General features: G+C 51.4%; 1 protein-coding gene across 2 annotated transcripts in view; it reads left to right on the top strand.

Annotated features, from left to right (window-relative positions):
* Positions 1-27796, top strand: part of ST14 (ST14 transmembrane serine protease matriptase) — a 41942-nt gene extending 14146 nt beyond the window's left edge. Inside the window, exons 2-20 of one of the 2 annotated variants that reach the window (XM_028120849.2) lie at positions 178-231; positions 7654-7813; positions 8141-8268; positions 8514-8584; positions 9402-9559; positions 9774-9809; positions 10068-10308; positions 12532-12671; positions 12986-13083; positions 13842-13951; positions 14043-14173; positions 15467-15571; positions 15884-15994; positions 16091-16204; positions 16504-16626; positions 17396-17582; positions 24149-24423; positions 25159-25295; positions 25406-27796. In XM_028120849.2, the coding sequence (XP_027976650.1) occupies positions 7657-7813; positions 8141-8268; positions 8514-8584; positions 9402-9559; positions 9774-9809; positions 10068-10308; positions 12532-12671; positions 12986-13083; positions 13842-13951; positions 14043-14173; positions 15467-15571; positions 15884-15994; positions 16091-16204; positions 16504-16626; positions 17396-17582; positions 24149-24423; positions 25159-25295; positions 25406-25567 (2484 nt within the window). In that variant the 5' untranslated portion in view covers positions 178-231; positions 7654-7656 and the 3' untranslated portion in view covers positions 25568-27796. The remainder of the gene's footprint in view (positions 1-177; positions 232-7653; positions 7814-8140; positions 8269-8513; positions 8585-9401; positions 9560-9773; positions 9810-10067; positions 10309-12531; positions 12672-12985; positions 13084-13841; positions 13952-14042; positions 14174-15466; positions 15572-15883; positions 15995-16090; positions 16205-16503; positions 16627-17395; positions 17583-24148; positions 24424-25158; positions 25296-25405) is intronic. The other variant, XM_028120848.2, reaches the window with a different exon arrangement.

Raw genomic sequence — 27796 nt, 5'->3', positions numbered from 1 at the left:
GTCCATGCTGTCAGCCACTTTCCCCTTCCCAAGGAGCTTGCTTTCCATTTCCCTTAATACCTGCTTCCTGAGTTCCTGAAGCAGATCACATTGGGAGGTAGAAAACCAGGCTTAAATCTGGGTCTGCCACCAAGTCTGTTGGCTTGCAGTCATCATTTTTCCCTGCCTTATCTATAGAGTGGGCGTGATGGCACCAGTCATGAATGATTCCAGGATTGTTGTGAGGATCAGGTAAGAAAATATTGTGCAATTACTCTGAAAATTGAAAATAAACTTCATAAGCTATTATTTTGTTACATTTTTACCTAACACATGTAAACATACACACACTCTATTCAGAGAGTCTAGCCAAAGCCTTACTATTTTTTTTCATTTGTAAATCTGATTAGACTACCAAGGACCACTGGGCATTTAATGAAAAATCTACACCCTGAAAGAGAAAGGTGAAGACAAAGTTCTAATGTAAAAAAAAAAAAAAAAAAACCAAATTAGTATCCTAAGAAAGACCAAGAAGGTAGTGCATTCATAAAATAAGAAAGGTCTGCTCTATAAAGTAACCGTCAAAGAATAAAACAACAGTCTTGGGAGTGAAATATATGATTTTTAAAATTAAAAAAAAAGATTCATTGCCTTTATAATAAGGCTTGAGATTAGGTGACATTGGTCCTCCAGTTTTGTTCTTTTTATTCAGAGTCTTTTGCATTTCCATATGAATTTCAGAAGCACTTCAGCAATTTCTCCAAAAAGCCTGCTGAGATTTTGATCAAGATTATATTGAATCTCTAGACAGATTTGAGGAGAATAGCCAAATATATTGAGTCTTCTAATCCATGAACCTGGGATATTACTTGATTTATTTAGGTCTTTTAAAATTTCTCTCACAGTTTCGTATTTTTTAGTGTACAGATGTTGTATATCCCTTGTCAGATTTGCCCCGTAAGTATTTCATATTTATTGTAAATAGTATTTAAAAATTCTCTAAATTTCCAGTTGGCCATTGCTAATATGTAGAAATATAGTTGATTTTGGTGTATTAATTTTGAATCCTGCAACCTGGCTAAACTCACTTAGTATTTCAAAAGCTTTTTTGGGGGCGCCTGGGTGGCTCAGTCATTAAGCGTCTGCCTTCGGCTCAGGTCATGATCCTAGGGTCCTGGAATCGAGCCCTGCATTGGGCTCCCTGCTCTGCGGGAAGCCTGCTTCTCCCTCTCCCACTCCCCCTGCTTGTGTTCCCTCTCTCGCTGTCTCTCTCTCTGTCAAAATAAATAAATAAAATCTTAAACAAAAAGTGTTTTGATGTACAAAGCTACAGTAATGAAGACAGTACGGTATTAGCATAAACATACATAAAGAGGTCAATTGAACAGAATGGATCTGGGAATAGACCCACATTAAACATTATTAAAGAGAGCAATGGAATAGAATGGAGTCTGGAAATAGACCCAAAAATATATGGACAACTGATTAAAAAAATTAAAAAATAATTCAAAAATAATTTTTTTTAAGTAAGCTCTTTCCCCAACAGGGGCTTGAACTCTTGACCCTGAGATCAAGAGTTGCCTGCTCTACCAACAGCCAGTCAGGCGCCCCTTGGACAACTGATTTTTGATAAAGAGGCAAAGACAACTCAGTAGACAAAGGATGGTTTGTGCAACAAATTATAGTGGAACAATTGGATATCCATATAAAAAAAGAAAGAAAGAAAGAAAGAAAGAAAAAGAACTTTCATCTATACCTTGCACCAAATAAAAAAATTTTTAATTCAAAATGGGTTATAGGTCCAAGGCGCCTGGGTGGCTCAGTCGTTAAGCGTCTGCCTTCGGCTCAGGTCATGATCCCAGGGTCCTGGGATCGAGTCCCGCATCGGGCTCCCTGCTCAGCGGGAGGCCTGCTTCTCCCTCTGCCACTCCCCCTGCTTGTGTTCCTGCTCTCGCGCACTCTCTCTCTCTCTCTCTCTCTCTGTCAAATTAATAAATAAAATCAAAAAAGAGGGAGTGGCAGAGGGAGAAGCAGGCCTCCCGCTGAGCAGGGAGCCCGATGCGGGACTCGATCCCAGGACCCTGGGATCATGACCTGAGCCGAAGCCAGACGCTTAACGACTGAGCCACCCAGGTGCCCTCAAATAAACAAATAAAATCTTTAAAACAAAAAAACCAAAATGGGTTATAGGCCCAAATGTAAACCTAAAACTGTTGGAAGAAAACATAGGAGAAAATCTTTGTTGTTTTGGATTAGGCAAAGATTTCTTAGATACAACACCAAAATCACAATCCATAAAAGAAAAACTTGACAAACTGAATTCATCAAAATGAAAATCTTCTCTTCTTCAAAAGACCCTGTTAAGAGAATGAAAATACAAGCTGCAGACTAGGAGAAAATCTTTGCAAATTATATATCTGTTAAAAGATTTGTATCCAGAATATATTGAAAGAACTCTCAAAACTCAGTAATGTGAAGATAAGCAAACCAATTTTAAAAACTAGGGAAAAGATTTGAAAAGACACTTCTCCAAAGAAGACAAACAGATGGCAATTTAAGCACATGAAAAGATGCTCAACATCATTAGTCATCAGGGAAAAGCAACTTAAGACCACAGTGAGATACCACTATACATCTATTAGAATCGCTAAAATGAAAAAGATCGACCATACCAAATGTTGGGTAAGATGTGGACAATGGGAGTCCTCGTCCACTGCTGATGGGAATGTAAAATGATACAGTCACTTTGGGAAACAGTTTGGTGGCTTCTTACAAAGTTAAGAAAAAACCTGTCATGCAAACTTGCTATTCCACTCATAGGTATCTATCCAAGAGAAATGAAAGCATATGCCAATACGAGGATTTGTACAGGAATGTTTATAGCAGCTTTATTTAGAATAGCCTCAAATTAAAAACACCCCAAATGTTCATCAACAGATGAATAAGTAAACAAATTGTTGTATATACATGCAATGGGATACTACTCAAGAATAGAAAGGAATGCACTGTTAACGTAATAAACCTAGTGTCGTGGATGAATCTCAAAATATTATGCTGAGTAAAAGAAGCCAGACAATAAGGAGTACATGCTGTATAATTCCATTTTTATAAAGTTCTAGAACAAAGCAAATTAGGAAGCAGGTAAGTGGTTGCTTTGGCACTGGAAAGGGAATCAGGGAGGAATGGGAGGGAAGGGCCAAGAGGAAACTTTTGAAGATGACAGATAATGTTTATTATCTTGATTGTGGTGATGGTTTCATGGGTGTATATATATGCCAAAAATTGCACACTTTAAATATGTACAGTTTATTTTGTGTCAACTATATGTCAGTGAAGCTATTTTTAAAATTCCATAGAAGGTTCACAAGAGTAAATTTAAAAAATCCCAGAATAGAACCAAATGACAAAGAAATGTAAAATATGAGAGCGGGGAAAAAACACCAGGGAGAGATGCAAAGGATCTCCTCTATCCTTGGTGTCCTGAAATTTCATCATGATATATTTAGTTAAGCATGCTCTTTCATTTCATTCATCTTTGAATTTAAAGTTATGTGCCTCTCTTTAGCTCTTGGAAATATTCTTACAGTATTCTTTGATAATGTCCACTCCCAGGTTCAGGAATTGGGCTCAAGCTATGAGATAGAGGAGAGCTGGGGAAGGGCATTGTTAGAAATCCCAGATCCCCACTTCGATCCCAAACAAACATACCCCTACCCCACCAGTCCCCCATAAGGAATGGGAAATTGATTTCTCTAGACTTGAGGACACTAGGTATAGAGGAAGGCTGTAGTGAGGGGTGAAGAATAGTCAAAGGCCTATTCTCTCATGTGTTTCAGAATGCTAGTGGCTGGGTTTAAATCAATCTTTCCAGGATATTAGAAAATTATTCTCTGGAGCAATTAAACCATCCCATAGAAGAGATAGACCTAACTTAACAGTTGGGAGTGCCTAGTAAAAAAAAAATCTGGCTAGCCACTTAATTGTAGCCTACAGCAAAGCCACTGGTGGCAAACCATACACACAGAGCTCCCAAACTGCTTTTAGGACCTCATTCCTAAATATGAATGAACAACCAAACACCCTGAGGCATTTGAGGAAAGTCTTCAACATGAAAAAGAAAGTCAAAAACAGAGAACAAGTACTTAATAGCAATATAAAGATGAGAAGATTTTGCATCCAAAATTCAGAGAACAAGAAAGAGGAAAATTCAACAAGAAAGAACTCTTGGAAATGAGTTCACAGCAGAAATGAAGAGTTCAGTGGAAAAGTTAAAACACAATGAGACGGGGGTGCCTGGCTGGTTCTGTTGGTAGAACATACAACTCTTGATCTTGAGGTCATGAGTTTGAGCCCCGTGTTGGGTGTAGAGATTACTTAAAAAAGAAAAAAGTGAGATGGATAATAGAGAAAGGATAAGTAGAGAATCAATGTAATAGGAATTGCAGAAGGACTAGAGAAAATGAAGGGGAAGACATAATTTAAGAAATAATACAGGCATACTTTGGAGATAGTGTGGGTTCAGTTCCAGGTCACTGCAATAAAACAAATGTCACAATAAAGGAAGTCAAATGAATTTTTTGGTTTCCCAGTGCTTATAAAAGTTACGTTTACACTATACTGTAGTCTATATGTTTAAAAAAACGATGTATATACTTAATTTAAAAATACTTTATTACTAATAAATGTCAAACATCATCTGAGCTCTCAGTGAGTCATAATCACTGATGACAGATCACCATAACAGATATAATAATAATGAGAAGGTTTGAAATATTGCAAGAATTAGCAAAATGTGACACAGAAACTGGAAGTGAAAATGGCACTGATAGGGACTCCTGGGTGGCTCAGTTGGTTGGGCGTCTGCCTTCGGCTCAGGTGGTGATCTCAGGGTGCTGGGGTTGAATCCCTCATCAGGTTCTTCGCTCAGCGGGCAGTCTGCTTCTCCCTCTGCCTGCTGCTTTGCCTGCTTGTATTCTCTCTCTCTCTGACAAATAAATACATACAAACTTAAAAAAAATTTATAAAAAATTTTTTAAAAATGGCACCGATAGACTTGCTTGACACATGGTGCCACAAACCTCTAATTTGTAAAAAATGTGTTATCTGTGAAGTGCAATAAAGCAAAGCACAAAACAAAGTATGCTTGTGCAAGAAAGTTTCCCAGACTGAAAGATATGAATTTCCAAATTCAAAGGGCAGGTGGAGAGAGCTCAGCATAATGAAATTTAAAGACCCAATTCAAAGCATATCCTCAAAGCTTTCAGATAGGGATAACAAATTATGAATAAGAAAAAATGGATTTGTACTGTTACCTTATTTCTCAAAAGCAAAATTAGAAGCTAAAAAACAATGGAGCCTTCAAAATTTTAAGTGAAAATTATTTGAAACCTATAGTTCTATACCCAGCTAAACTATCAACAAATGTGTGTCAGGTACTCAGAAACATGCAAAGTCTGAAAAATTTTCTCTCTTGGGAAGCTACTGAGGTATGTATTCCACCAAAATGAGGTAAACCAAGAAAGATGAACACATGGAATCCAGGAAATAGGGGTTTTTAACACAAGAGGGAGAGGAAGGAAATTCCCAGTGTGATATTGCAGGAAGTTCCGGACAATAGCTATAGGAAAGGGCAGAGAGTCCTAGGGAGGGAAGCTTCCAGGAAAAAATGAAGTGGGAAGGTTGACAGACTTTATGTGTGGAAGATTAGAAGAGTATTACAGAGCTCTTAGATTGTATAGAAAGACCTGGGTATATGTTAAAAAGAAACCCAAGTAAATGAATTTTGCAGCAGGAGAAATAAATTAGTTGTACTGGGAAGGAAACAATAGTGAACAGTATTTCCAAAGACGAATACAGTTGACCTCTGAACAACACGGGTTTGAATTGCGTGGTCCCACTTATATGCGGGTTTTTTTTTTAATATATAAATACAGTATAGTACTATAAATGTATTTTCTCTTACGATTTTCTTAACATTTTCTTTTCCCTAGCTTACCTTATTGTACAATATGTAATACATATAACATACAAAATATGTGTTAATCAGTAAGTCTTCTCATCAACAGTGGGCTATGAGTAGTTTTGGGTGAGTCAAAATTTACATGTGGATTTTTGATTGTGTAGGGGGTGGATACCCCTAACCCTCCAAGGGCCAACTGTAATGAAAATATAGAGTGTGGATATAATTTAAAAAAAAAACAAAAAAAAACCTTTAGCCCTGTAACTATTGGGAGTATGGGTGAGACAAAGAAAGGATATTAAAATTCAAATTATCATAATAGTAAGTCAGATGCTTATATTTTAAATAGATGAATCAAGAGATAGTGTTATTTAGAAATATGGAGATAAATTCCACAATAAGCAGATCATGAAAGCATTTTAGGTGATCACCTCTGGGCTGTGTTTCTTTCCTTTCTAAAAATTTATTTTATTGAGCTATAATTGACATAGAACATTGTGTAATGTTTAAGGTATAGAACATGTTGATTTGATACATTTATATATTGCAATATGATTACCAAAGTAGAGTTAGCAATGGGGTGTGTTTCTGTACACAGTATTAGGGTCACAAAAATAACCAATTATGAAACAGAAATATGAGTATCCAGGGTGGCAGGAATGGGGAGACTCATAACGGTGAAGTTAATAGATGATGTTTAAATGTAACAAATCAAGAAATGTCAGTTCAAGCACATCATTGAGAGCATGAGGAGGACAACAGAAGAACCACATCTGGAAACACATTGTTAAAATGGCTGCATCTGTGGAATTTGTGGGTGGGGGCTATTGCTTTGATCACATATCCTTTTGGAATGGGTCTGAGGTAGTTAAAGCTGAAAGGGCAGAGCTCCTCTCCGGGGTTTAGGGCAGACAGAGTGTGTTATAGTGCTGAAGAGTTTGCCTCCCTGTCATTACGGGCCTGTAGACACCCCAGCCGCCATATTCCTACTCCTTTCTTCCCGGAGAGCCCCTGACTGGGAGGAGCCTAGGAAGGAAGCTGTCGCCCTGTTTATTGGAAGTTTTGCTTTTCCTGCTCTCAGGTGAGCGTGGGTGTGGATTCCAGTAGTGACCTAGCCTCATGTCACCTTGAGATCCCGGACTGGGACACTTGAGGCGGGAATCAGTGGCTGGTTCCATGGTGGCATGGCAGGGCTGCCCGGGTTTACTGCCTTTTTATTTCGGGCTGGTTAAACATTGGCAGAGCAAGGCCACTGGGTAGGGTGTACAGTTTCTGTGCGGCCCATAGGCTCCTGCCCCCCCTTCCCCCTCCGTGATCAGTGGGGACTGAAGCTGGCAGGGGCTCTCTGCACCACACCCCAGGGCTGTGTCAGCTGAAGGAGGGGCTGCCTGTAGAAGTTGACGCAGCCAATCATGGCCCTGGGCATGGCCCTTTCTCCTCACACACGGGCATTTACCTGCGTCAAAGATGATTCATTTGAGTGGAAAGCCTCCATGACTGGGTTTCATTTTCATTTAAACTATCAATTCTTAAGCGATACATGTATGGTGCTGCCCAGACACGGGATGCATGGATGAGAAGGCCACTTCTCATTTCTCCTTGCTTTTTTCTCCAAGCGGGACCTTACAAAGGGTAAACCTTCTTCCTGGAGCAGGGCTGGGGAGGCTGTTGAGGGGAGGGAGAGTGTCTGAGCTGTGTTGCATTTCTCTGTTCAGAGCATGAACGGTGTTGAGGAAGGCGTGGAGTTCCTGCCAGTCAACAACACCAAGAAGGTTGAGAAGCGGGGCCCGAAGCGTTGGGTGGTGCTGGTGGCCGTGCTGGTTGGCTTATTCTTGCTTTCTATCGTGGCATGTTTCCTGGTGTGGCACTTCCAGTGTGAGTAAAGCCAGGGGTTGGCTCTGGGGCGGGTGGTTTGGGGGTGGCTGTACCTCCCCTCTCAGTAGACGGATGCAGGGGCTACTGGTTGTGGGGGACGTGAGGGAGAGAACAGGGGATGCAGGTGGGGGGCAGGTGAGGAAGGGTCCAGGGCTCTGTCTCCCCTGGCTCTTTGAAGCCATAAGGGAGGAGTGTTGGCCCAGAGGCTCATGTGTCCACTGGCCCCTCCTGGCATTCGCTCCCTGGGGGTTGCTGAGGGCAGCTTGAGGATGGTGGCAGGGACGGTGTTGCTTCCTCTGACCACCCTCCTTCTCTGGTCTCCCATAGACCGGAACGTGCGGGTTCAGAAAGTCTTCAATGGCTACCTGAGGATCACAAATGAGAACTTTCTGGATGCCTATGAGAACTCCAGTTCCACTGAGTTTGCAAACCTGGCCAACAAGGTGAAGGAAGCGGTGAGTCCAGCCCCAGGGCAGGGAGCCCCGTCCCTGCTGTCTGCCCTGGCGCTCCCACCTCACCTGGGCCGAGAGGACACGGCTCCCTTTCCTCCCAGATCCCTGGGCTGCAGGTGGCGTGGGTTTCCAGGTACCTGGGGAGGGGGCCCAGGTCCCCGGAGGGAGGGGGCGGCACAGGCTTGGGCAGCGGCGGGGGGGTTGTTGCTGCTCTTTGGCCAGCCGTGAGCCTTCTCTCCTTCCCTCAGCTGAAGCTGTTATACAGTGGGGTGCCATCCCTGGGCCCCTACCACAAGGAGTCGGCCGTGACTGCCTTCAGGTGGGTGCTGGGGAGAAGGCTGGGCGGGATTGGTGCAGTGTGTGTGTGTTTGGGGGGCAGAAAGCTCACAGATTGCAGGGTGATGGAGCCGCGAGGTCTGGCTTGGGGACCAGGGCACCAGGCCCTGTTCTTCCTCAGCTCACGGCATCGTGCTGTCTCCTGGGCAGGGGTCACTGCAGGGGCGTTGCCAGGGTGACATGGGTGAATGCAGGTGTTACGGGTGATTGCAGGTGAATGCAGTGGCCACAGATGCCGTTCAGTAATGGTGGTGACCGGGTGTTACTTTTCCAAACTTGGCTTTGGAAGGCTTCCGTGAGCCTTCATATTTTCCGTGCTCAACCAGCCTTCAGCCTTCCACATGCTTCTGTAAAAATAGACTTTATCTCAAAAATGCTTTTGATTTTGTTAGTTTAATTTAATCCTTATGAATGCTGTGTGGCAGGTGGCATTCGCATCCTCTCTCCGAGATGAGGAGGCAGACTTTAGAATTTGTTCCTCAGTGCGCCCAAGCTAGTGGGAGAGCTGGGTCCACAGCCCAAGGCTGCGGTCCCATTCCTAAACGCGATCTGGCCCCAGAACACGTCTGGTTGGGCGTGAGACGGAGAGTAGAGGGTCAAGGGGCAAGACGTCTGGCTTAAGGGATCAAAAGGTGGGGAAGCATAAAAGAATCTGGGGTGGGCCCCTGCCTGGAGGAAGGTCTCTTTGGGGACCTGAGCCATTCCGTCTGCGCCGGGCATCTGGGAGAGTATGGGGACAGGTGGGGTGCCCAGCGCGCCCCACCCCCGCCCCGTGCCTCAGGCTCACCCCTCTCCCCCAGTGAGGGCAGCGTCATCGCTTACTACTGGTCCGAGTTCAGCATCCCCAAATACCTGGTGGAGGAGGCCGAGCGCGCCATGGCCGAGGAGCGTGTGGTCACATTACCGCCCCGCGCCCGCGCCCTCGGCTCCTTCGTGCTGACCTCCGTGGTGGCCTTCCGTGAGTACAGGGATGCTAGGGGTGGGCGTGTGTGGGGCCCATCGTCGGTGGTGCAGGGCCAGGCCCTGGACCGTTGGGGGAAGAGCACTCCTGAGCCAGGGCATGGAAGGAAGTCTGCCTGCTGGCCCCGCACTCCCCTCTAGGGGAGCAAGGAAGCAGGAATGAGGAAATCAACCACGCCACTAAATACTTCATTCTCCTTCTTGTTCTTCAGCCACTGACTCCAGAACAGTACAGACCGCCAAGGACAGTAAGTATCATGCCCATCTCCCAGAGAAGAGGACGGATGTGGCCAGGTGCCCCTTCAGTCAAGGGGGTCCCCAAATCATTCACACACACCCCCCATCGCTCCCAGGCCACGAGAAGCCCCCTCTTCGGTCTCTCCCGGGTCCAGGGCAGCCTGGAACATCTCGGAGGGCCTGGGTGCACCACCAGGGAGGCTCTGGGTGGCTCACCCCTGCCGGCTGCGCCTGGCCCTGCCCCCACAGCCGCTCTGTCTCCCACACAGACAGCTGCAGCTTCGCCCTGCACGCCCGGAGCGGGGAGCTGACCCGCTTCACCACGCCTGGCTTCCCCGACAGCCCGTACCCAGCTTGGGCCCGCTGCCAGTGGACCCTGCGGGGGGATGCCGAGTCCGTGCTGAGCCTCACCTTCCGCAGCTTTGATGTCGCGTCCTGTGACGACCGTGGCAGTGACCTGGTCATGGTGTATGACACCCTGAGCCCCGTGGAGCCACGTGCCGTGGTGCAGTGAGTGTCCCGGGGACTCAGAGGTGGGCCGAGGGTGGGGGGTGGTGGGCTTGGTGGCTGCCCACGGAGGGAAGGGCGGCGTGGGCTGGAGATAGACTGTGGGACTTGAGGCCCCTGCACACGTTCTGGGCAGCAGGGATCAGGTGTGTGTGGGCCTTGGCGTGAGCTCCCGCAGAGCAGCTCAGAGGCGATTTCATCAGCCGTGGCCAGGGTGAGGAAGGCTCAGCGGCTCCTCGGTGCCCACGAGCTGGGTGCGCTTTCTTTCTTCGCCAGAGTGGAGGTGCAGACCCCACTTTATTACATTCACTTATGTTCAGGCCGATGGATCAGGACTGAAAAAATCAGGATCTTTTCAATGATCACTTGTTCCTGACAGTTCCCAAGAGGAGGGGCAGTCCCCAGGTGTGGGGCCACATGGGGAAGCCCCAGGGTCAGTCAGGAGGCAGAGGGGGCTGGGGGGGGAAACAGGGGCCAGAGCCTTTGTCATGGTTTCCGGGAAAGGCAAGGCCAGGCCTTGTATGTAGGTTAAGGATTGGCTGGTTCGAATAATTCCAGTGGGTTCTGGGGCACAGGGCCATCTCTGGTTGTCTGGTATCTGGTCATGGGGTGATTAGGGCCACCTCCATTAGGGTGGGTGGTCGCCTGGAGGGAAGAGCGACCCAGCGGCCAAAGCCTCAGGATTACAGGAAATAAGAAGGCATCATACACCTGCTGAGGAGGTGGGGGTGCCCAGATGGCCACCCGCACCCCCCACCCCCCACCAGGATGGAGCGTGCCTCTCACAGCGCTGCGGGTGGGGGTGGACTGCCCTCTCCTCAGCTCTCCCTGACTCAGTGGGCCAGAGCCTTCCCTTGCTGTCTGCAGAAATGAGGTGGGCAGACGTTTCGTGATAAATAATGGGCTAGAATTCAGGCTCCAAACAGGATAGAACCATCTGCCGCCACAGCTCAGCAGCCAGGGCTCCAGGCTGAACACCCTTTTTCTGCAAGGTTTCTTTCCTTCTCTCTAGTTTATGAATTGTCCAACAAAATCAGCACATGGCTCTGAAAGGAAAAACTGGGAAACAGACATGTACAAAGAGCACAAACCTCAGTCGTAATCTTACTATCTAGAAGTAATCACTGTGAGATTTGTGATGTACGTTCTTCACTCTTTTTGCTGTGTCCGGGTACATTTGTGTATAGATTTAAAAATAGGATTATGGGGCTCCTGGGTGGCTCAGTCATTAAGCGTCTGCCTTCGGTTCAGGTCATGATCCCAGGGTCCTGGGGGGAAGCCTGCTTCTCCCTCTCCCATTCCCCCTGCTTGTGTTCCCTCTCTTGCTGTGTCTCTCTCTGTCAAATAAATAAAATAAAAATAAGTAAATAAAAAAATAAAAATAGGATTATAGGGCACATTTGGTTTTGCTATCTGCTTCTTAAAACTGAAGTATGTCATGACGCTCTTTCCGAATCAGTAAGCTTGTTTCTGTCATTTGTAATGGTTGCATAACGTGGCATTCTTGTGTGGAAGCATCAGGACACAGTCTTTGGCTGCGTCGGTTCCAGAGCCAGGATGCCTGAGTTTTGTTTTCAGCCCAGTCACTTACAAACTGTGGATCCTTGGGCAAGTTATATCACCTCTCTGTGCCTCGGTTTCCTTGTCTTTAAAGAGGGGATTATAGTATTTACTTAGTAGAATTGTTAGGAAGAATGCCTGAGTGAATAGATACATAGCACTAAGCGGTGCCTGGCATGTTCCTAAGTGGTGTTGCTGCTGTTACTGTTACTATTATTGTTATTATTTACCTCATAGTTGAATGAATCTTCTGTGGTCAGGTATTCGAGGTTTCTGAGTTTTTGCTGTTTGTTTAAAAGACAGTCTTACAGGGCGCCTGGGTGGCTCAGTCGTTCAGCGTCTGCCTTCGGCTCGGGTCATGATCCCAGGGTCCTGGGATCGAGCCCCGCATCGGGCTCCCTGCTCGGCGGGAGCCTGCTTCTCCCTCTCCCACTCCCCCTGCTTGTGTTCCCTCTCTAGCTGTCTCTCTCTCTGTCAAATAAATAAATAAAATCTTAAAAAAAAAAAAAAGAGACAGTCTTACAACTAAATCCTTATTCAGGTCGTTTATGCAGGGAGGGGCTTTGAAGTGACCCCACCCTTGGCCTTTTGTGGATGGGACTGGGGTTAGGGACGCTGGGGTTCTTTGTGCTCTCGGTAACATGCACCCCTTCTGCCCCCCCACAGGCTGTGTGGCACCTACCCTCCCTCCTACAACCTGACCTTCCTCTCCTCCCAGAATGTCCTGCTCGTCACGCTGATCACCAACACCGAGCGGCGACACCCTGGCTTTGAGGCCACATTCTTCCAGCTGCCTAAGCGGAGCTGTAAGGAAGGGCATGGCGGGGCAGAGGAGGGACAGATCCGAGGGGCTGGTCTGAGCCCATGAGGCGCAGGACAGACCCTTTGGCTGGTGAACTGGCCTTGGTCGGTGACAGAGGTGGGAACCTTAAGCCACAGGGCCTTTTGCCTCTCATGTGGGTCGGAAGCCCTCCCTAAAGGGGTCAGACTCCCAGCACTCACACTTCCAGCAACTGGTTGTGGAGTGTGCGGGTGCCCAGGCGCGCAGCTTGAGAGAAGGGAGGGCCGCCTCTGCCGGGGTCCTCGATCCTCAGGCTCTTTCTCCTGCGTTTCCTTTCAGCCTGTGGAGGCTACTTACGTGGCACCCATGGGACATTTAGCAGCCCCTACTATCCTGGCCACTACCCGCCCAACATGAACTGCACGTGGGACATTGAGGTAGGAGCTGTAGGGTGCCTGTGAGAGCAGAAAGGGCGAGAGAGGGGGAGGAGGTGGAAGCGGGAGAGAGGGCAGGAGAGCTCTAGGGGGAGGGAAGACAAGAGAGAGGGCTGCTCTAGGATGGCAAGTGAGGAAGCGCAAGGAGAGGGAGATGGGCTCCCTTAGCAGCCCCCAAATAGCAAATATCTAAAGCTTGCAGGGTGGGACAGGGTGGAGGGGGCTGATCTTACAGCATCCCCAAGACTCAAATCCTAGCTCTTGATCAGCGGCCGCCTGAGGGACCCCGGGCCAGTCACCCCACCCGTCAGTGCCTCAGCTTGCTCCTGGGTAAGAGGAGAGTACGGTGTCTGCCTCTCAGAGGTGAAGTCGCAGAATGTGCGTGAGGCGTGGAGAAAGCACTTGCTAGACGCAGCAAGACGAGAGTCTTGCCGCCCAGGCCCCCTTATGCCCTCCGAGTCAGAGACCCGGCTCGCCTTCCTTTCTTCGATGATGCCGGGAGGACCTCCAGCTTTCTTGAGGAATAGAAGAGTGTCTCTTGCCTCTGAGTCTAGAAGTTCTTCCAAACGTCCAACCTGAGGCCCTCCTGCTGTGTGTTCCATATTGCCCACATGGGTCGGAGAGAGAAAAACGCAGCGACTGTGCCATGTGGCATGGTCCCCCAGCGCCCGTGGCCAGCAGCACGCTGTGTCCCTGGGTTTAGGAGGAGGGAAGGTCACAACAGACCCCCCCCCCACCCCCAGCAGCATCTCCCTCCTTAGGTGCCCAACAACCAAAATGTGAAAGTGCTCTTCAAGCTTTTCTACTTGGTGGAGCCCAACATTCCCCCGGGCTCCTGCCCCAAGGACTACGTGGAGGTTAACGGGGAGAAGTGAGTGCCCTGGAACAGCGCCAGTGCTGGAGGGGGAGGGGTGCCCCCAGCCCCTCCAGATCCCCTCCTTACCCTTGACCGCCCCCTGCAGGTACTGTGGAGAGAGGCCCCAGTTTGTAGTTACCAGCAGGAGCAGCAGGATCACTGTGCGCTTCCATTCCGATCAGTCCTACACCGACACAGGTTTCCTAGCCGAGTACCTCTCCTATGATTCCAGTGACCGTGAGTACACGTCTCTAGAAGGAGGAGCCTGGCTAGAGGGACTGGCCCGCAACGAACCCTCTGCTCTGTATCTTCCTAGCATTGTGCTTCCCTGAGTCTGAGATACCAGAGATTGCAAGGTGCATATCACTCCGGTGGCCTTTGGAGGGATAAAATAAAAGGCTGCCATAAATGCATTTCTTGGCAAAGGTGGGCAGGGAATGCTGGTACAGGCTGTGCCCTCGAGTCCCTGTGGGAGACACCAGAGCCCGAGGGCCCCAGGGTTCCTTTGGGCCATCTGTGCCTGTGTTTCAGCATGGCCGTGCCTCTGCAGATCCGTGCCTGTTTTTGTGGCCTTTTGGCCCCTTGGGGAATGGCAGCGTAATTCTGAGACACAGGAGAAAATCCTGGGGCAGGACTCGTCACACGAAGTACTCCGAGCTCCGAAAATTCTGCAGTCTCTACCTAAGAGATGTGGCGGTTTCTGTGGCCTTTAGTTTCCCTGTCTGTTGTGTGAGAGAAGTTCGTCCGCATCCATGGTGACTTTTTGTGTCAGCCCCACGTCAGAGAGTAACCTTCTGGGAGACATTTTAACTATACACGAGAATCCAAATTTAAGTTAAAACGCAACAGCACGGCTCGCCACCCAAAATGTAACTGGCCGACCAAAGCCCTTTGATAAGTAACTAAGCACCGGTGCAGCGCACAAGGTGAAGGCCCCACCTTCCGGGCCAGGCTCACTCCATCCACCCTCAGCTTTGTCCCCGGCCTCACGACGTTGGTTGGTGGACACATTCCAATTGCAGAAGCACGGAAATGTGGGAAAGGCCTTAGAATTAAGGAAATCTCGGGATGCCTTTTGGCACTTGGATAGGATGCGTACGTCATCGATCCGCTGAGCTTCGGTTGCTCCGTGCTGGGCAGGGGGAGCCTGGCACTTGGAGGCATGTGGCCGGCAAGGACACAGGGCAGGAGAACCGAGTGCACACCCAGCCAGCCTCTCTCCACTTTGTCTGGAGCTCCCTGGGGTTTGGTCACTGGTGGTCAGGAGGGGCCCCTCGCTGTGGGTCTGCGGCTGGCCCTCCTGTGCTGGCTGTAGGTTCTAGGAACCCCACTTGCCACAGCTGGGTGGGGCTGGGAGACCCCTGCCCTTGGTGCCAACTGCAGCCCGCTCCTCTCTACACTGAGGGCTGGAGGGGGAAGAGTTTTCTGTTTGGTCCTCAGTGTGGCGGTGAGGGTGGCCCCGAGGGAGGGCAGCCGACGTGGGAGGCAGGGCTGGTGGCCTGGACTTGAGGCCTGCCCTCTCCCTTGCAGCGTGCCCGGGTAAGTTCATGTGTAGCACGGGGAGGTGTATCCAGAAGGAGCTGCGCTGTGACGGCTGGGCGGACTGCACGGACTACAGTGACGAGCTCAACTGCCGTGAGTCCCCTCTGCCCGCACTGTGCCCCGCGCCTGGACGCTGTCCCCACCCCCCACACCCCGTGTAGACTTCACGCCCCGCCCCTCCTTCCGCCTTTTGGGTATTTCTGCAGAGTGGAGAATTTCTGCAGTACCGGGCTCAGCTTCCATAGCTCGGGACGCCGGGACGCCCCAGAACCAACCCCCCAGCAGGGAAAGGGGTCCCCGGGCAGCTGTCTGGTCGCGCCTGCTTCTCTAGGAAGCAGTGAGCAATGACTGATGTCAGAGCGAGGGCCAGGAGCCCAGCTGAATGCTACCCCTTACTCCCTTTAGAATGCAACGCCACCTACCAGTTCACGTGCAAGAACAAGTTCTGCAAGCCCCTCTTCTGGGTGTGTGACAGCATCAACGACTGTGGGGACAACAGCGACGAGCTGGAGTGCAGTGAGTGAGGGGTGGGGCTGGCCTGGCCTCCCTGCGGCCCACCCTCAGCAGGGGCCCGTCGAGCCACTGCTGAGTGTTCGTGCATCCCGCCCCCAGGCTGTCCGGCTCAGACCTTCAGGTGTGGCAGTGGGAAGTGCGTCCCACAGAACCAGCAGTGTGATGGGACGGACAACTGTGGTGACGGCTCCGACGAGGCCATGTGTGCCCTCGGTGAGGCCTGGTGGGAGCAGGAAGGAAGGAAGCCGCCGTGAGCACACTCAGACTGCAGGGGGTCCCAAGTTTAACAAACACAAACCACCCTAGACGTTAAGTGTGTTGCGAAAGTGCGTCAGTGGGGGGAGAATCTTCCGGAAGGTGGAGAACCTTTGGCGAGGCTGGGAGGACATGGGCATGGGTGCGGATGGGTGGGACAGGCTTGATGAGCAGCATAAGGAGGATGGGTCATTAGGTTTCTGGTTGGGTGCTGCAGAGGAATTGATTGCCTGCCCCTTGTACTCCTTCTTGAACAGTGAGAACTGTTACCTGCTCCAAACACACCTATCGCTGTCAGAACGGGCTCTGTTTGAGCAAGAGCAACCCTGAGTGTGATGGGAAGGAGGACTGTAGCGACGGCTCAGATGAGAAGGATTGTGGTGAGTAGGGCCACTGCATACAGTTGTGCAGGTTGTTCACTGTGCAAGACACATACAGAGGTAGAACTCATGCCAGTGCCTCACTCACCCAGCTCTGCCCTAGTGAGAGGGTGTGTCTGCCTGGGGGAAAGGATGACTTTGCTGACTGGCACAGAGGCACTGTGATCCTGAAGGCAGGGCCCGGGGCCGCCAGCATGTCAGTGCCTCTGTGGCAGAGCTGACGTCCTGGCCGAGGTGCTGGGCTGGCCCCTGCTGGCCATCCTGCCTGGAGGAGAGAGGGCACAGCTTGCCAGAGCAGCCGGCAGGGTTTTGCCCCCAGCGCACCCATGCTTCACTTTGTGGCCTCGGGTGTATTTCAGAAGCACTGGCCATAGGTTGAATCTGAGCACAATTATGGCCTTTCTGGGACATCACGCCACCCATCCGCTCCTTCTCTGAGAGCTGTACCCGTCAGCAGTCAGCAAGGAGATCTAGGCAAATGCCACTCACATTAAATCCAAGCAAACCAGCAGATGTCTGAAGGCCTCTAAATGCATTTGGACGGGATTAGGGGGGTGGGAGTGTGAGGGTTTTGGGTTTGGAAGGAGGGAGGGGGCCGGGGGAACGTCAGTGGGGTCTCTGAGTCTCCAAGATATTTGTAGGGGTTCCCACGAAGAGGTGGCTGCCTCACATGGCCTCTTGCTGAGCCCGGTGCGGGGCAAGAGCGGGGCGCGGGGGGCTAGTGCCCCCACCTGGACTCTCTGACCTGTGCGTTTTCTGCGCCTCCCAGACTGTGGGCTGCGGTCGTTCTCCAGGCAGTCCCGGGTCGTCGGGGGCACGAATGCCGACGAAGGTGAGTGGCCCTGGCAGGTCAGCCTCCACGTCCTGGGCCAGGGCCATGTGTGCGGGGCTTCGATCATCTCTCCCAACTGGATGGTGTCGGCAGCTCACTGCTTCATCGACGACAGAGGATTCAGGTGGGCCGCTGGCTGGGAGGGGTTGTCCTTGTGTTTTCTGGGCTTGGAAAGCCCCCGGTGTATAAGTCATGCCAGGGCGGATGGCGCTGCGACAGGACCAGGAGGGGTGGCAGACCCCCCAGGATGAGGCTTAGTAACAGTAATCATAAAAACAGAACCCTGTTAGGTGCGCCCTCTCCGTAAAGCAGTATCTCAGTGCCTCTCCTAACAACCTGGTTAGGCGGGCCTGGTTATGTTCCCATTTTACAGAAACGGGGGTTCAGAGAGGTCAGGGCGTGTGCTCATGGGCATGCAGCTGGGGAGCGGCACTGGCAGGCTCAAGCCCCGGTGTGCGGGTTCCAAGGCCTGTGTGGTCGGTCTGTGCACGGGGCCGCCCCGGGTCCGGTTCAGACTCACATTCACGCTCCAGCTCTGCTTGCCCAGTGGCTGTGGGCTAGTGTTTCATGCTTCCTGGGCCTCGGGTTCTTCCGCAGGAATGGTGACACTGTGAGTTCTTATTCCTGGAGGCCTGCGAGTACCGCGCTCATGCACCTTAACCCTGAGCTCTGCGCCTGGCACACAGTGCGCTCTGCCCCCTGGGCCTCGGGCCCACGGGCGGAGTCCAGCCTGGCACAGGGGAGGTCACTGAAGAAGGGTCCTGCTGGCATCTCAGGATGGGGGGCAGGGCAGCGGGATGGGGGAGCCTGACCAGCTACTTGTGTTTTAGAGCCAGCCGGCCCAGGCCCTGTGGCCACTGGCCATGGAGGGAGTCTGGTGGGACAGCCTCCTCCGAGGGGAGTGGACCTTCCAGGGACTCCCCACCCTCAGTGCCTTCTGCCGGGCACGTACTCTTCTGCCAGAGTCAGCTGTGAGAGGTGACTGGGCTGCCACAGTCACCCTTTTGCAGGGAGGAGAGGAGAAGCACCCTGAAATCTCAGGAGAGACAGGGCCTAGGGCACTGAGGCACAGGTGTTGAGCAAGGCCAGGCAGGTGCACATAGACACGCGTGATGGGGGTGACCGCAGAGGTCTGGAGGGAGCAGGGTCAGTGCCGTGGTCCCCAGGGCCCTGCTGGGCTGAAGGGCAGCCTCATCCCACCCAACTGCCCTCCCTCTTATTTTCTCACACCCTGCTCTACCCTGGGCAGAAATGATTTGGTTCGTTTTTGGGGTGATGGGAGCTTACTTAAGAATTTTGTAAAAGAAACTCTTTATCTTGGGATCCAGGCAAGTTGCAGAGATAGTACGGCGTTCCTGCGTACCCTCACCCAGTTTCTCTCGTGGGCAGGGTGCGTCTGTCAGCCCTGAGAGCCCCCCTGGGCCCCACCACGAACACCACCGCAGGCTCTGGGTGCATCCTGTGGGGTTTATTCTCAGATCCTCTCTGCTGCAGGAGCCAGTCCACGTTACCACTTTGCACTGTTGTCCCCTGTCCCCAGTCTCCGATCCGTGACAGTTGCTCAGTCAGCCTGCTTTGTTTTTGTGATCTTGACAGTCCGGAGGCCAGGTGTCCTGTAGAGTGCCCCCCCGCCGCCCCAGTCTGGGTTTGTCTAATGTTCTTGTCATGATTGGACTGTGCTTCTGAGTGTTTGGAAAGAATATCACACGCTGTCAACAGGCACAGGCCACCAGCCTGACCTATCACTGGTAACGTGACTCCTCTGCTGGTTGAGATAGTGTTTGCCAGGCTGCCTCATGATGAAGGCCCCCTTTCTTTATTCTTTGGAAGTGAGCCAATTTGGAATTCTTCTGTGAGGAAGCTTTGTCCCTTCTCTTCCATTTATTTATTTAGTTAGCTATTTCTATTCGTATGGACTCATGTATATTTACATTTCTTTGGATTGTAATCCAATGCCGTGATACGACTTTGTTGCTCAGATTGTTCCAGATTCGACCATGGCACTCTCTCCGAGGTTGGCTCTTTTGTCTCTTTGATCTGCCCCCATTCTTTTGTTCTTTTGAGCCACTTCCGTGCTTTCTGGCCCTAGCAGGTGCTCTAGGTCCATCTTGTATTTGCCCTGGCCCAGGCCTGGAATGAGCCATCCCCCCACCCCGCCCCAGGAATCCTGTTATCGGAGGACAGTGAGACCGGGCCTCTTGGTATCCTCAGTGTTACTGCTATCCTACTGGTTCTAGACCCTCAGCAGGGCGAGCCAGGATCTGCATGTATGGTCCCCGCGCCCTCTGTTCCTTCTCCCTCTTTCTCTTGCTTCATCACTGAATGTCTCATTTCCTCCTCCTTCATTTTCTCTTCATCATCAGTCTTACTTCCGCCAAGTGATAGTGCGGTTAATCCATTCGACACCCCGTGCTGTTATTAGCACCGGGGGACAAAGATGAATAAGCCTTCTTCCTCACTCTTCCCAGGCTTCCCAGGCTGGGGGGACGAGATCCATGACACATGCTCGTGCACACACACGTACATGCGCACGCGGCAAGTGCTGTGTGGGAACTGTGCACAGGTTACCTGGGCCCGGCGTGTGGGAGTTGAGAATTCCCCCCTGGGTGGGGGAGGGAGACTTAAGAGTGCCTCTGTGAGCAGGGGTGTCTGGTGTGAGTGTTGAAACCTGAGAGTGTTTGCAACTGGACAAGGTGACGCAGACCTTCCAGACAAAGAGGGGTGTGAGCAGAGGCAGGTGGGTGTGAAGTGTGCAAGGATCTGGAGTGCAGTTACTTTGGACACATTTCTGAGTCGGCAGGTGCTCGCAGGGTGTTGCTGTGGTTAAGAGTATAGTCTGCCTGGGTTCAGTCCCGTCCATGACTTATTAGCTGTGTGATCTTGGGCAAGTTACTTAGTCTCTCTGTAGTCTGAGTCCTCATCTAAGAATGGGCAGCCCTACGTTGACGGGCTGCCTGGGGGATGAAATGACTTGATGTGTCAGCACTGAGAAGAGAGCTTGGCGTGGCTACCACCAGTGCCCTCCCAACCACACGGCAGTCCCCGGGGCACCTCAGTGGCTGGACCTTCACACCTGGTCTCTCAGTTGCTGGTGAGCGTGTGTACCTTCAATGACTAGAGACTAAGTCTGCTCAAAGAGTCGAAGGCTGTCCTCGACCGAGGCATGTGGACTGGAGAGAAAAGACCATCCTGGCAGGCTTAATGTGAGGAAGCTTCGAGAAAGAGGGGCTGGGGTTGCTGGGTGAATGGGGCTGGCAAGGGGGTGGGGGCACGTGGCTTAGCATGGGCACAGGGTGACAAAGGGATGTCTGTAGCAGGTGATGAGATCACAGACAGATGGTGCCAGAGGGGAGGAGGGGGACTCTCCCACCCTGTCCCCCAACCCTACCCCATCCTTTCAGTCGCCGGCCCTTGCCTGCTAAATATCCCAGACCATCTCTGCTCTTTCCCCCTCACATTGCTGCTACCCTCTCACAGCTGCAGCACCCTCTACCTGATCACCCTCTTGCTTCTCAGCATGCCCGCCTGTCTCCACCAGGTGGGAGTGGTCTTTCCAAAGAGCTAATCTGATCCTATCAACCCCTTGCTCGGGGTAACTTGGAGGATAAAGCAGAAAAGGTGTAACATGACCAACATGGCCACATTCTCTGGCCCGTGCCATCTCTCCAAGCTCAGTCTCCTGTCCCGCCCTCATACCTTCTGTATATTCAATTTCAGGGGGCATCTCAACATTCCCTTGGGTCTCTGTGATCTTGCTGCTTTCTCCCCCACCTGCAGGCTTTGACTAGCCAAGTCCTATTTGATCTCCAAGGCCTTGTTCATGACATGCTTCCTCTCCTCGCCACCCCGCCTCCCACCCCATACTCTGCCATAGCCTGCTGCCCATCATAATGGAGGTCACCCATGTTGGGCTGTCATGGGGTGGTTTTCATGGCTCCCTCCCCGAGGACGCGGTACACTTGGAGGTTAGGTTAGGTCTCGGGCCGTTCCTGGAACACCACAGATGGTTGGGAGAAGTCAGAAAGGGTAAGGCAGAATTAATGCAGATACAGAATGCTTGGCTGATCTGGTACATCTTGGAATCATTTCAGGCTGTTGAAAACGGCTCTCACAAAAGAAATTTTCAGGAAGTTCTCATCTGGTAGCAACAGATTAAAAAGACCCGGAGGCAAAAAGACCGGTTTGGAGGCTAGTGCTACCGTCTGGGTGTGAGGTTCTGCAGGGAGGTGGTGGCAGGAACGGAGAGGAGGGGACAGAGGCGTGGGCGGGCACAGGGCGGGGCTGGCGGACGGCCGGTGAGCTGGGCTCCAGGGGCAGGGGGAGAGAGACAGTGGAGGAGGAGGTAAGGTTCAGAAACCCGAGGAGAGAAGGGGCCTTGCCGGGACATTTTAGCACCGGCCACTTCACTAGCCTCTTGACTTTCCTGATAGGCTAGAGAAAATGAAGCTGGTCTTCATGCTTTTCTTCCTCTTGCAGACTTTCTATTTTAAAGATACACTTTTCCCAATTTTTTATTTTGAAAAATTTTCAAACCTATAAAAAAGTTGCAAATATAATGAAGGAAAAAATGACAATGAATACCCTCATACCCTTTATCTACATTCACTACCTGTTGAATTTGACCACATTTGTGTTATTTCTCTCTACACATGCACATGTTTTTCTGAACTGTCTCCGAGTTGGGTGCAGCCATGATGACACCTGTCCCCTAAGTACCTCAGCTCGTGTCTCCCAACAACGAGAGCTCCCCCCCCCACAATATGGGAATCACCTCCAGAAACAACAGTGCTAACACAGGACTAGTGGCGAGCATGTCTTTCATGCTTCAGGTGTCCCCCAATGACCCCGATACTGTCTTTTGTAGCTTTTTTTTTTTTAATCTAGGATCCAGTCAAGGGTTGTGCTCTGAATTAGTCCTTAGTTTTCTTTAGTCTCTTAAATTTATTTATTTATTTTTGTTTTTTTTTTAATTTTTTAAAGATTTTATTCGAAACAGATAAGAGAGAGAGAGAGGGAGAGAGAGAGGGCATGAGTAGGGGAGAGGCAGAGGGAGAGGGAGAAGCAGACTCCCAGCCGAGCCAGGAGCCAGACATGGGGCTCGATCCTAGGACCCTGGGATCATGACCTGAGCCGAAGGCAGACGCTTAACCATCTGAGCCACCCAAGCGCCCCTCGTCTCTTAAATTTAAAACAGTTCCCCTAAACCTTTATTTTTTTTTTAATTTATTATTTTTTAGGCATTGCATGTTTGAAAAGTCCAGGCTGGTTATTTTGCAGAATGTCTCTCAATTTGGATTTTTTGATCGTTTTTTCTTGGTTAGAGTTAGGTTAAACGTTTTTTTTCCGCCCAAAACACTATATAGGTGATGCTGTGTCCTAGCCCATTGGTGGGAATGGCTGGGAGGACAGTCTGATCACTTGGTTAAGGTGGGGTCCATGGCTTTCATCCATTATAAATGTGCCCCCCGTTATGAATAATCTTGGATGACACTTTGAGTCAGTGTGAATATCATGTTGTTTCTCTTTGGAGAGGGAGAGAGAGAGAGGAGCGGGGAGGGGCAGAGGGAGAGGGAGAATCTTAAGCAGGCTCCATGCCTAGTGTGGAGCCTGTTGTGGGACTCGATCTCACGACCCTGAGATCATGACCGGAGCCAAAATCAAGATTCACACGTTTAACTGACTAAGCCCCCTAGGAGCCCCCCCCCCCCCGGCAATCTTTTACCCAGTGCTTTTAGCATCCATCGATGATTCTTGCTGGTGTTGGTTATTGCCAAGGTAGATGCGAAATGCGATTTCTTATTATATTGTTTCTTCTGTGTTTATTAGCTGGTGTTCTTCTGTAAAGAGTAGCTTTCCTTCTGTCCTTATAAAATTTTGAAATTCTTTTTTTAGATTCAGGATGGACTCATGGATTCCCCTCCCCCTTTTATATTACTCAGCATGCATAGTACTTTAATCCTGTTGTTCATTTTGATGTTTGGATGGTCCTGATAACTGGCTCAATGATTGTTTGAGCACTCACGTGCTTACCTCTGGTAAAACAAAATGTTCCAAGGTCACTTTATGCCTTCCTTGCTTCAGACCTGAAATCAACCATTTCTCCAGGGAGCCGTGGTTCCTTTTAATGGAGAAGAATATATAGAAACCAAGTTCTGGGTGTTATTGGGGATGTCATTGCTTTGGGGCCATTTTTTTGGAGAAATCCTGAGCTTTGATTGCTACTTCTGATTGCACTCCCTCCTCCCCTGCTCCCTTTGTATCTCCCTTTTCCCACACCAGAATTTAGCTCCCAGCAATGGCGATGTGTTATCTTTACTTGTGCAGTCTGCCAGTATACGTGAACAGTTTGGAATTGCTACACTTGTCCCACCACCAACAGCAAACCTAGTAGATGAAGTTCAGTCTACTTTCCAATTCATTTTGTTCTTAGAACACGTACCACTGTGTTAAAAAAGTATTTGTGCTGAGTTCTGTGTTTTTCTTTCTGTGAAAGAGCACATCGCTAAGAAATGTATTTTTGGTAATCGGATTAAAAATCTATCACAAGAGGGAAACAAGGAGGTACAGGGGGCTGAGTGCTGTGGGCAGCTGAGGAGCCACCCGGAAGCCACAGCCCCCTCCACGGTCCGGGCAGTGGCAGGTGGTTTTGCCCAGGTCAGTGCTCAGGCAGCTGTCCCGCTCCTCTCGCAGCTACTCTGACCACACGCTGTGGACCGCCTTCCTGGGCCTGCACGACCAGAGCAAGCGCAGTGCCACTGGGGTGCAGGAGCTCCGCCTCAAGCGCATCATCACCCACCCTTTCTTCAACGACTTCACCTTCGACTATGACATTGCCCTGTTGGAGCTGGACAAGCCGGCCGAGTACAGCAGCTCCGTGAGGCCCATCTGCCTGCCCGAATCCTCGCACAGCTTCCCCGCCGGCAAGGCCATCTGGGTCACGGGCTGGGGCCACACCCAGGAAGGAGGTGAGCGAGCGCGGGTGGGGGGGTGGGGGGGCTGGCGGCCGCTGGGCAGCCCCCTCTTCTCTCTGCCTGGCGGGGCGGGGTTGTTCAGGAGTGAAGTGCAGGCTGGGCTCCGCGTGGAAGGCCTGGCCATGCCGCTGAACTTATCTGAGTGACCTTGGCGGTTGCTTAAACTCTGAGCCTGTTTCTTCACCTGTAAAGTGAGGGTCAGACACCTTCCCAGATGGTGCTCCGCGAACGTAAGGACACTGGTGGGAGCAATGTGTGACGCAGGGAGGCCTGGCAAGCTGGGCCTGTGTCAGGTCCTGTGGCGGGAGCCTGGCCTCCTCGGCCCTTCCGCCTCTGTCTGAAGGCCCGTTAGTTGGTCAGTGGCAAAGGGGAAAAATCAGTTATCATAGTGCGACAGCACACTGTGGCAAATCTGTAGAATATAGAGAGGAAAAAGGGAAAGAACCCGACTTAACACAACCCCGGAGCCGCTGCGTGGTGCTTTCCGTCGCTCTCCTGTTTCTCGTTTCCCACACCCCGTTCGCATGGCGAACGTCCGAGCTCCTGTCACCGGTCGCCCAGTTCCTTGAGCCTTTGTCAGCCACGGGCAGTGGGGTTGTGTCCGGAGATTTGCTAGTGCGGTCACTGCCGTGGAAGCGCCCGGAAGGGGGCCCTGGCCGTTGCACGGACCCATGGGGGCGCCACGGCCCCGCTCAGCCTCATTCCGCCCTCCTGCCCCCCGCCCCCCAGGCTCGGGCGCGCTGGTGCTGCAGAAGGGCGAGATCCGCGTCATCAACCAGACGATCTGTGAGAACCTGCTCCCGCAGCAGATCACCCCGCGCATGATGTGCGTGGGCTACCTCAGCGGCGGCGTGGACGCCTGCCAGGTGCGCGCGGGGCGGGGCCCGGGGTAGGGGGCGGGCCCCGAGGTAGGGGGCGGGCCCCGGGCGCGGGCGCGGGCGGGCACTCAAACACCGAGGCGCTGGTCTCCCCGCAGGGCGACTCCGGGGGACCCCTGTCCAGCGTGGAGGCCGACGGGCGGATTTTCCAGGCCGGCGTGGTGAGCTGGGGTGACGGCTGCGCTCAGAGGGACAAACCCGGCGTGTACACGAGAATCTCTGAATTTCGGGACTGGATTAAAGAGCAGACTGGGGTGTAGAATGCAGGGGACATCGGCGGGCCACCCCAACGTGCACACCTGCGGGCCAAGGACAGGATCGCTAACAGCACCCCTGACTTGAGCTCCCCAGAACCCAGACTGTGAACTGAATCCCCAGGTCTCTGGAGAGGGTGACTTGGCCTGGAGAACTTCTCTCCTCCCTCACCTCCGAAGCAGAGGATGGGAGGTGGAGAGGGAGGACACTGGCAGTGCCAAGGGGCACAGGCTTGAAGACACAGCCCCTCCCCTCCAGTCCCAAACTGGGCTGAGGCTTGTCCGGCCGATCTTTGGGCTCTGCCTCTCTGGTACCGAGCGGCTGTAATGTTGCTTTGGGACCCCTACGATGGGGCTGGTGGGGGCGCTTTAGGCTCCTAGGGTCACACTCTTCAAGAAACCCAGGCCAGACGACCCTGGAAGACACATGGGTCTAAAATTTGAATTTTTACCAGCTCCTAGGGTGGGCTTCAGTGTATGTATTTGTGTGTATGAGTAAACTTTGTTTTTAGGTACATTTTTTTCTCACTGGACCTGATGGGCTCTCCTTCCTCCTAGCCCCAGTTGCAAGCAGTAAACCGGGTTTAAATTCCCATCAGCACAGACCCTGGAGTCAAGCTAAGAGCAGAGGCCATGGTGTCCTGTGGCCTTCTCCAGGCCAGCAAGGGGCTATGTTTTGCTTCTGAGACCAAGGCCTGGTGCCCCGAAAGGAGGGGTGCGCAGGGCAGAGGGGGGCCGGCGGTGAGGCATGAGGGTGGGAAGGGTGTGCAGTAGCTGCCCAGCCTGGGCACCCTAGGAGAGGGAGGAGCTGTGTGTCCCAGGAAGAAAGGAGGAGGTGGGGCTTTCTTTTGGGCATGGATGTGATCAAATGAGTTCTGTGTATGCGTGTGTGTGTTTGTACACGCAGACATGAGGGTAGGCATGATGTCGAGGCTGTCCAGTGTGGGCTGAGCAGATGGTCCCTGAGCCTTGCAGGAGGGATGGTGCTTTGCTTAAGTGTTCTCATCTCCAGTGTACCTTTGATTTTTACTTATTAATTTAAAATATTCTCTCTCCTCGCTTGGAGTGACACAGAATGACAGCATCAATGATCTAGGGAGGGCTTAGGGAGTTCTTGAAGGGACGTTTGAAAAACTTCTGTATGCCAAGGCACTATACAGGCTAGGGCTAGGGGAAAGAAGGGGCTTAGGAAGAGAAATCAGATGGCCAGTGACATGAACAAAGATGGCGTGGTCTTTGCTCATCACCACATCCCTGGCTCAGGCCTGGCTCCTAGAAGAGGCTAATACTTGATAAATCAATAGTCTGCCCTCCAGGAGTTTTGGGAATGGAAGGGGGGAAAACGCAGTTTGATTGGAGCAATCTGACCAGACCTCTAGGAGGCGATCAGCTGCTTCTTTGATTTTAGCCTGAATGTTTTACTTTCTGGAGGGAGGAGAAGTTTTGTCTTGACACCTGTGCAGGCATGCGTGTTGGATTTTCCTTCCAGGGAAGGGAAAGAGCATCCGTTCTTTACCAAGGCATGACAAGTAGAAGAAAGAAGAGGTTGTCAAAGACTCCTGGGCAGGTGGCGCCATGTTGTAAATAGCTGACATTCAGGGAGAGGCTTCACCTGTGCTCTGCTTCCCGAGTACGCACACCCCTCAGGCCGCCAGCCTGGCTCAGTTGTAGAAGTGGTTGCCCACACAGAGGGGTTTGGGAGGCCAGCCCGTGCCTGCCTGTAGCATCCTCATTGTCCCATCATAGTCTAACATTGTCTTGAGAACTCCCACCCCAGAGCAGCAGCACCAGCTGGGAAGGCTCATGCTTCATCCACACCTGCATCAGAAACTTTGGGGCAGGGCCCTGTAGTCTGCACAGTAGCAAGTTGTTCCAGGTGATTCTGACCTACCGCCATTTTAGCAGTGTGTCCATAGGCTAATAGCATCAGCCTCACGGGCACCCAGGGCAGTGGCGTGCAGGTGCATCCTGCACTTCTGGCCCTGTCCTAGAAGCCTCAAACATTTGATGCCCGGAAGCTCGAGAAATGTCAGTTCTTTTAAAAAGACCGTGGAGCCAAACCCGTTTACTCCCGACTGGAGATAAGAATAGCCTAAGAAGGGCGCCTGGGTGGCTCAGTTGGTTGAGCGACTGCCTTCGGCTCAGGTCATGATCCTGGAGTTCCGGGATCGAGTCCCGCATCGGGCTCCCTGCTCAGCAGGGAGTCTGCTTCTCCCTCTGACCCTCCCCCCTCTC

The sequence above is a fragment of the Eumetopias jubatus genome, unplaced genomic scaffold (genome assembly GCF_037043125.1).
Source record: "Eumetopias jubatus isolate StellerSeaLion01/CBP00866 unplaced genomic scaffold, mEumJub1_p1.0 scaffold_13, whole genome shotgun sequence".
Lineage (NCBI taxonomy): Eukaryota > Metazoa > Chordata > Mammalia > Carnivora > Otariidae > Eumetopias > Eumetopias jubatus.
The sequence above is the reverse complement of the archived record's forward strand: the minus strand, read 5'-3'. Positions and strand labels throughout refer to the sequence as shown.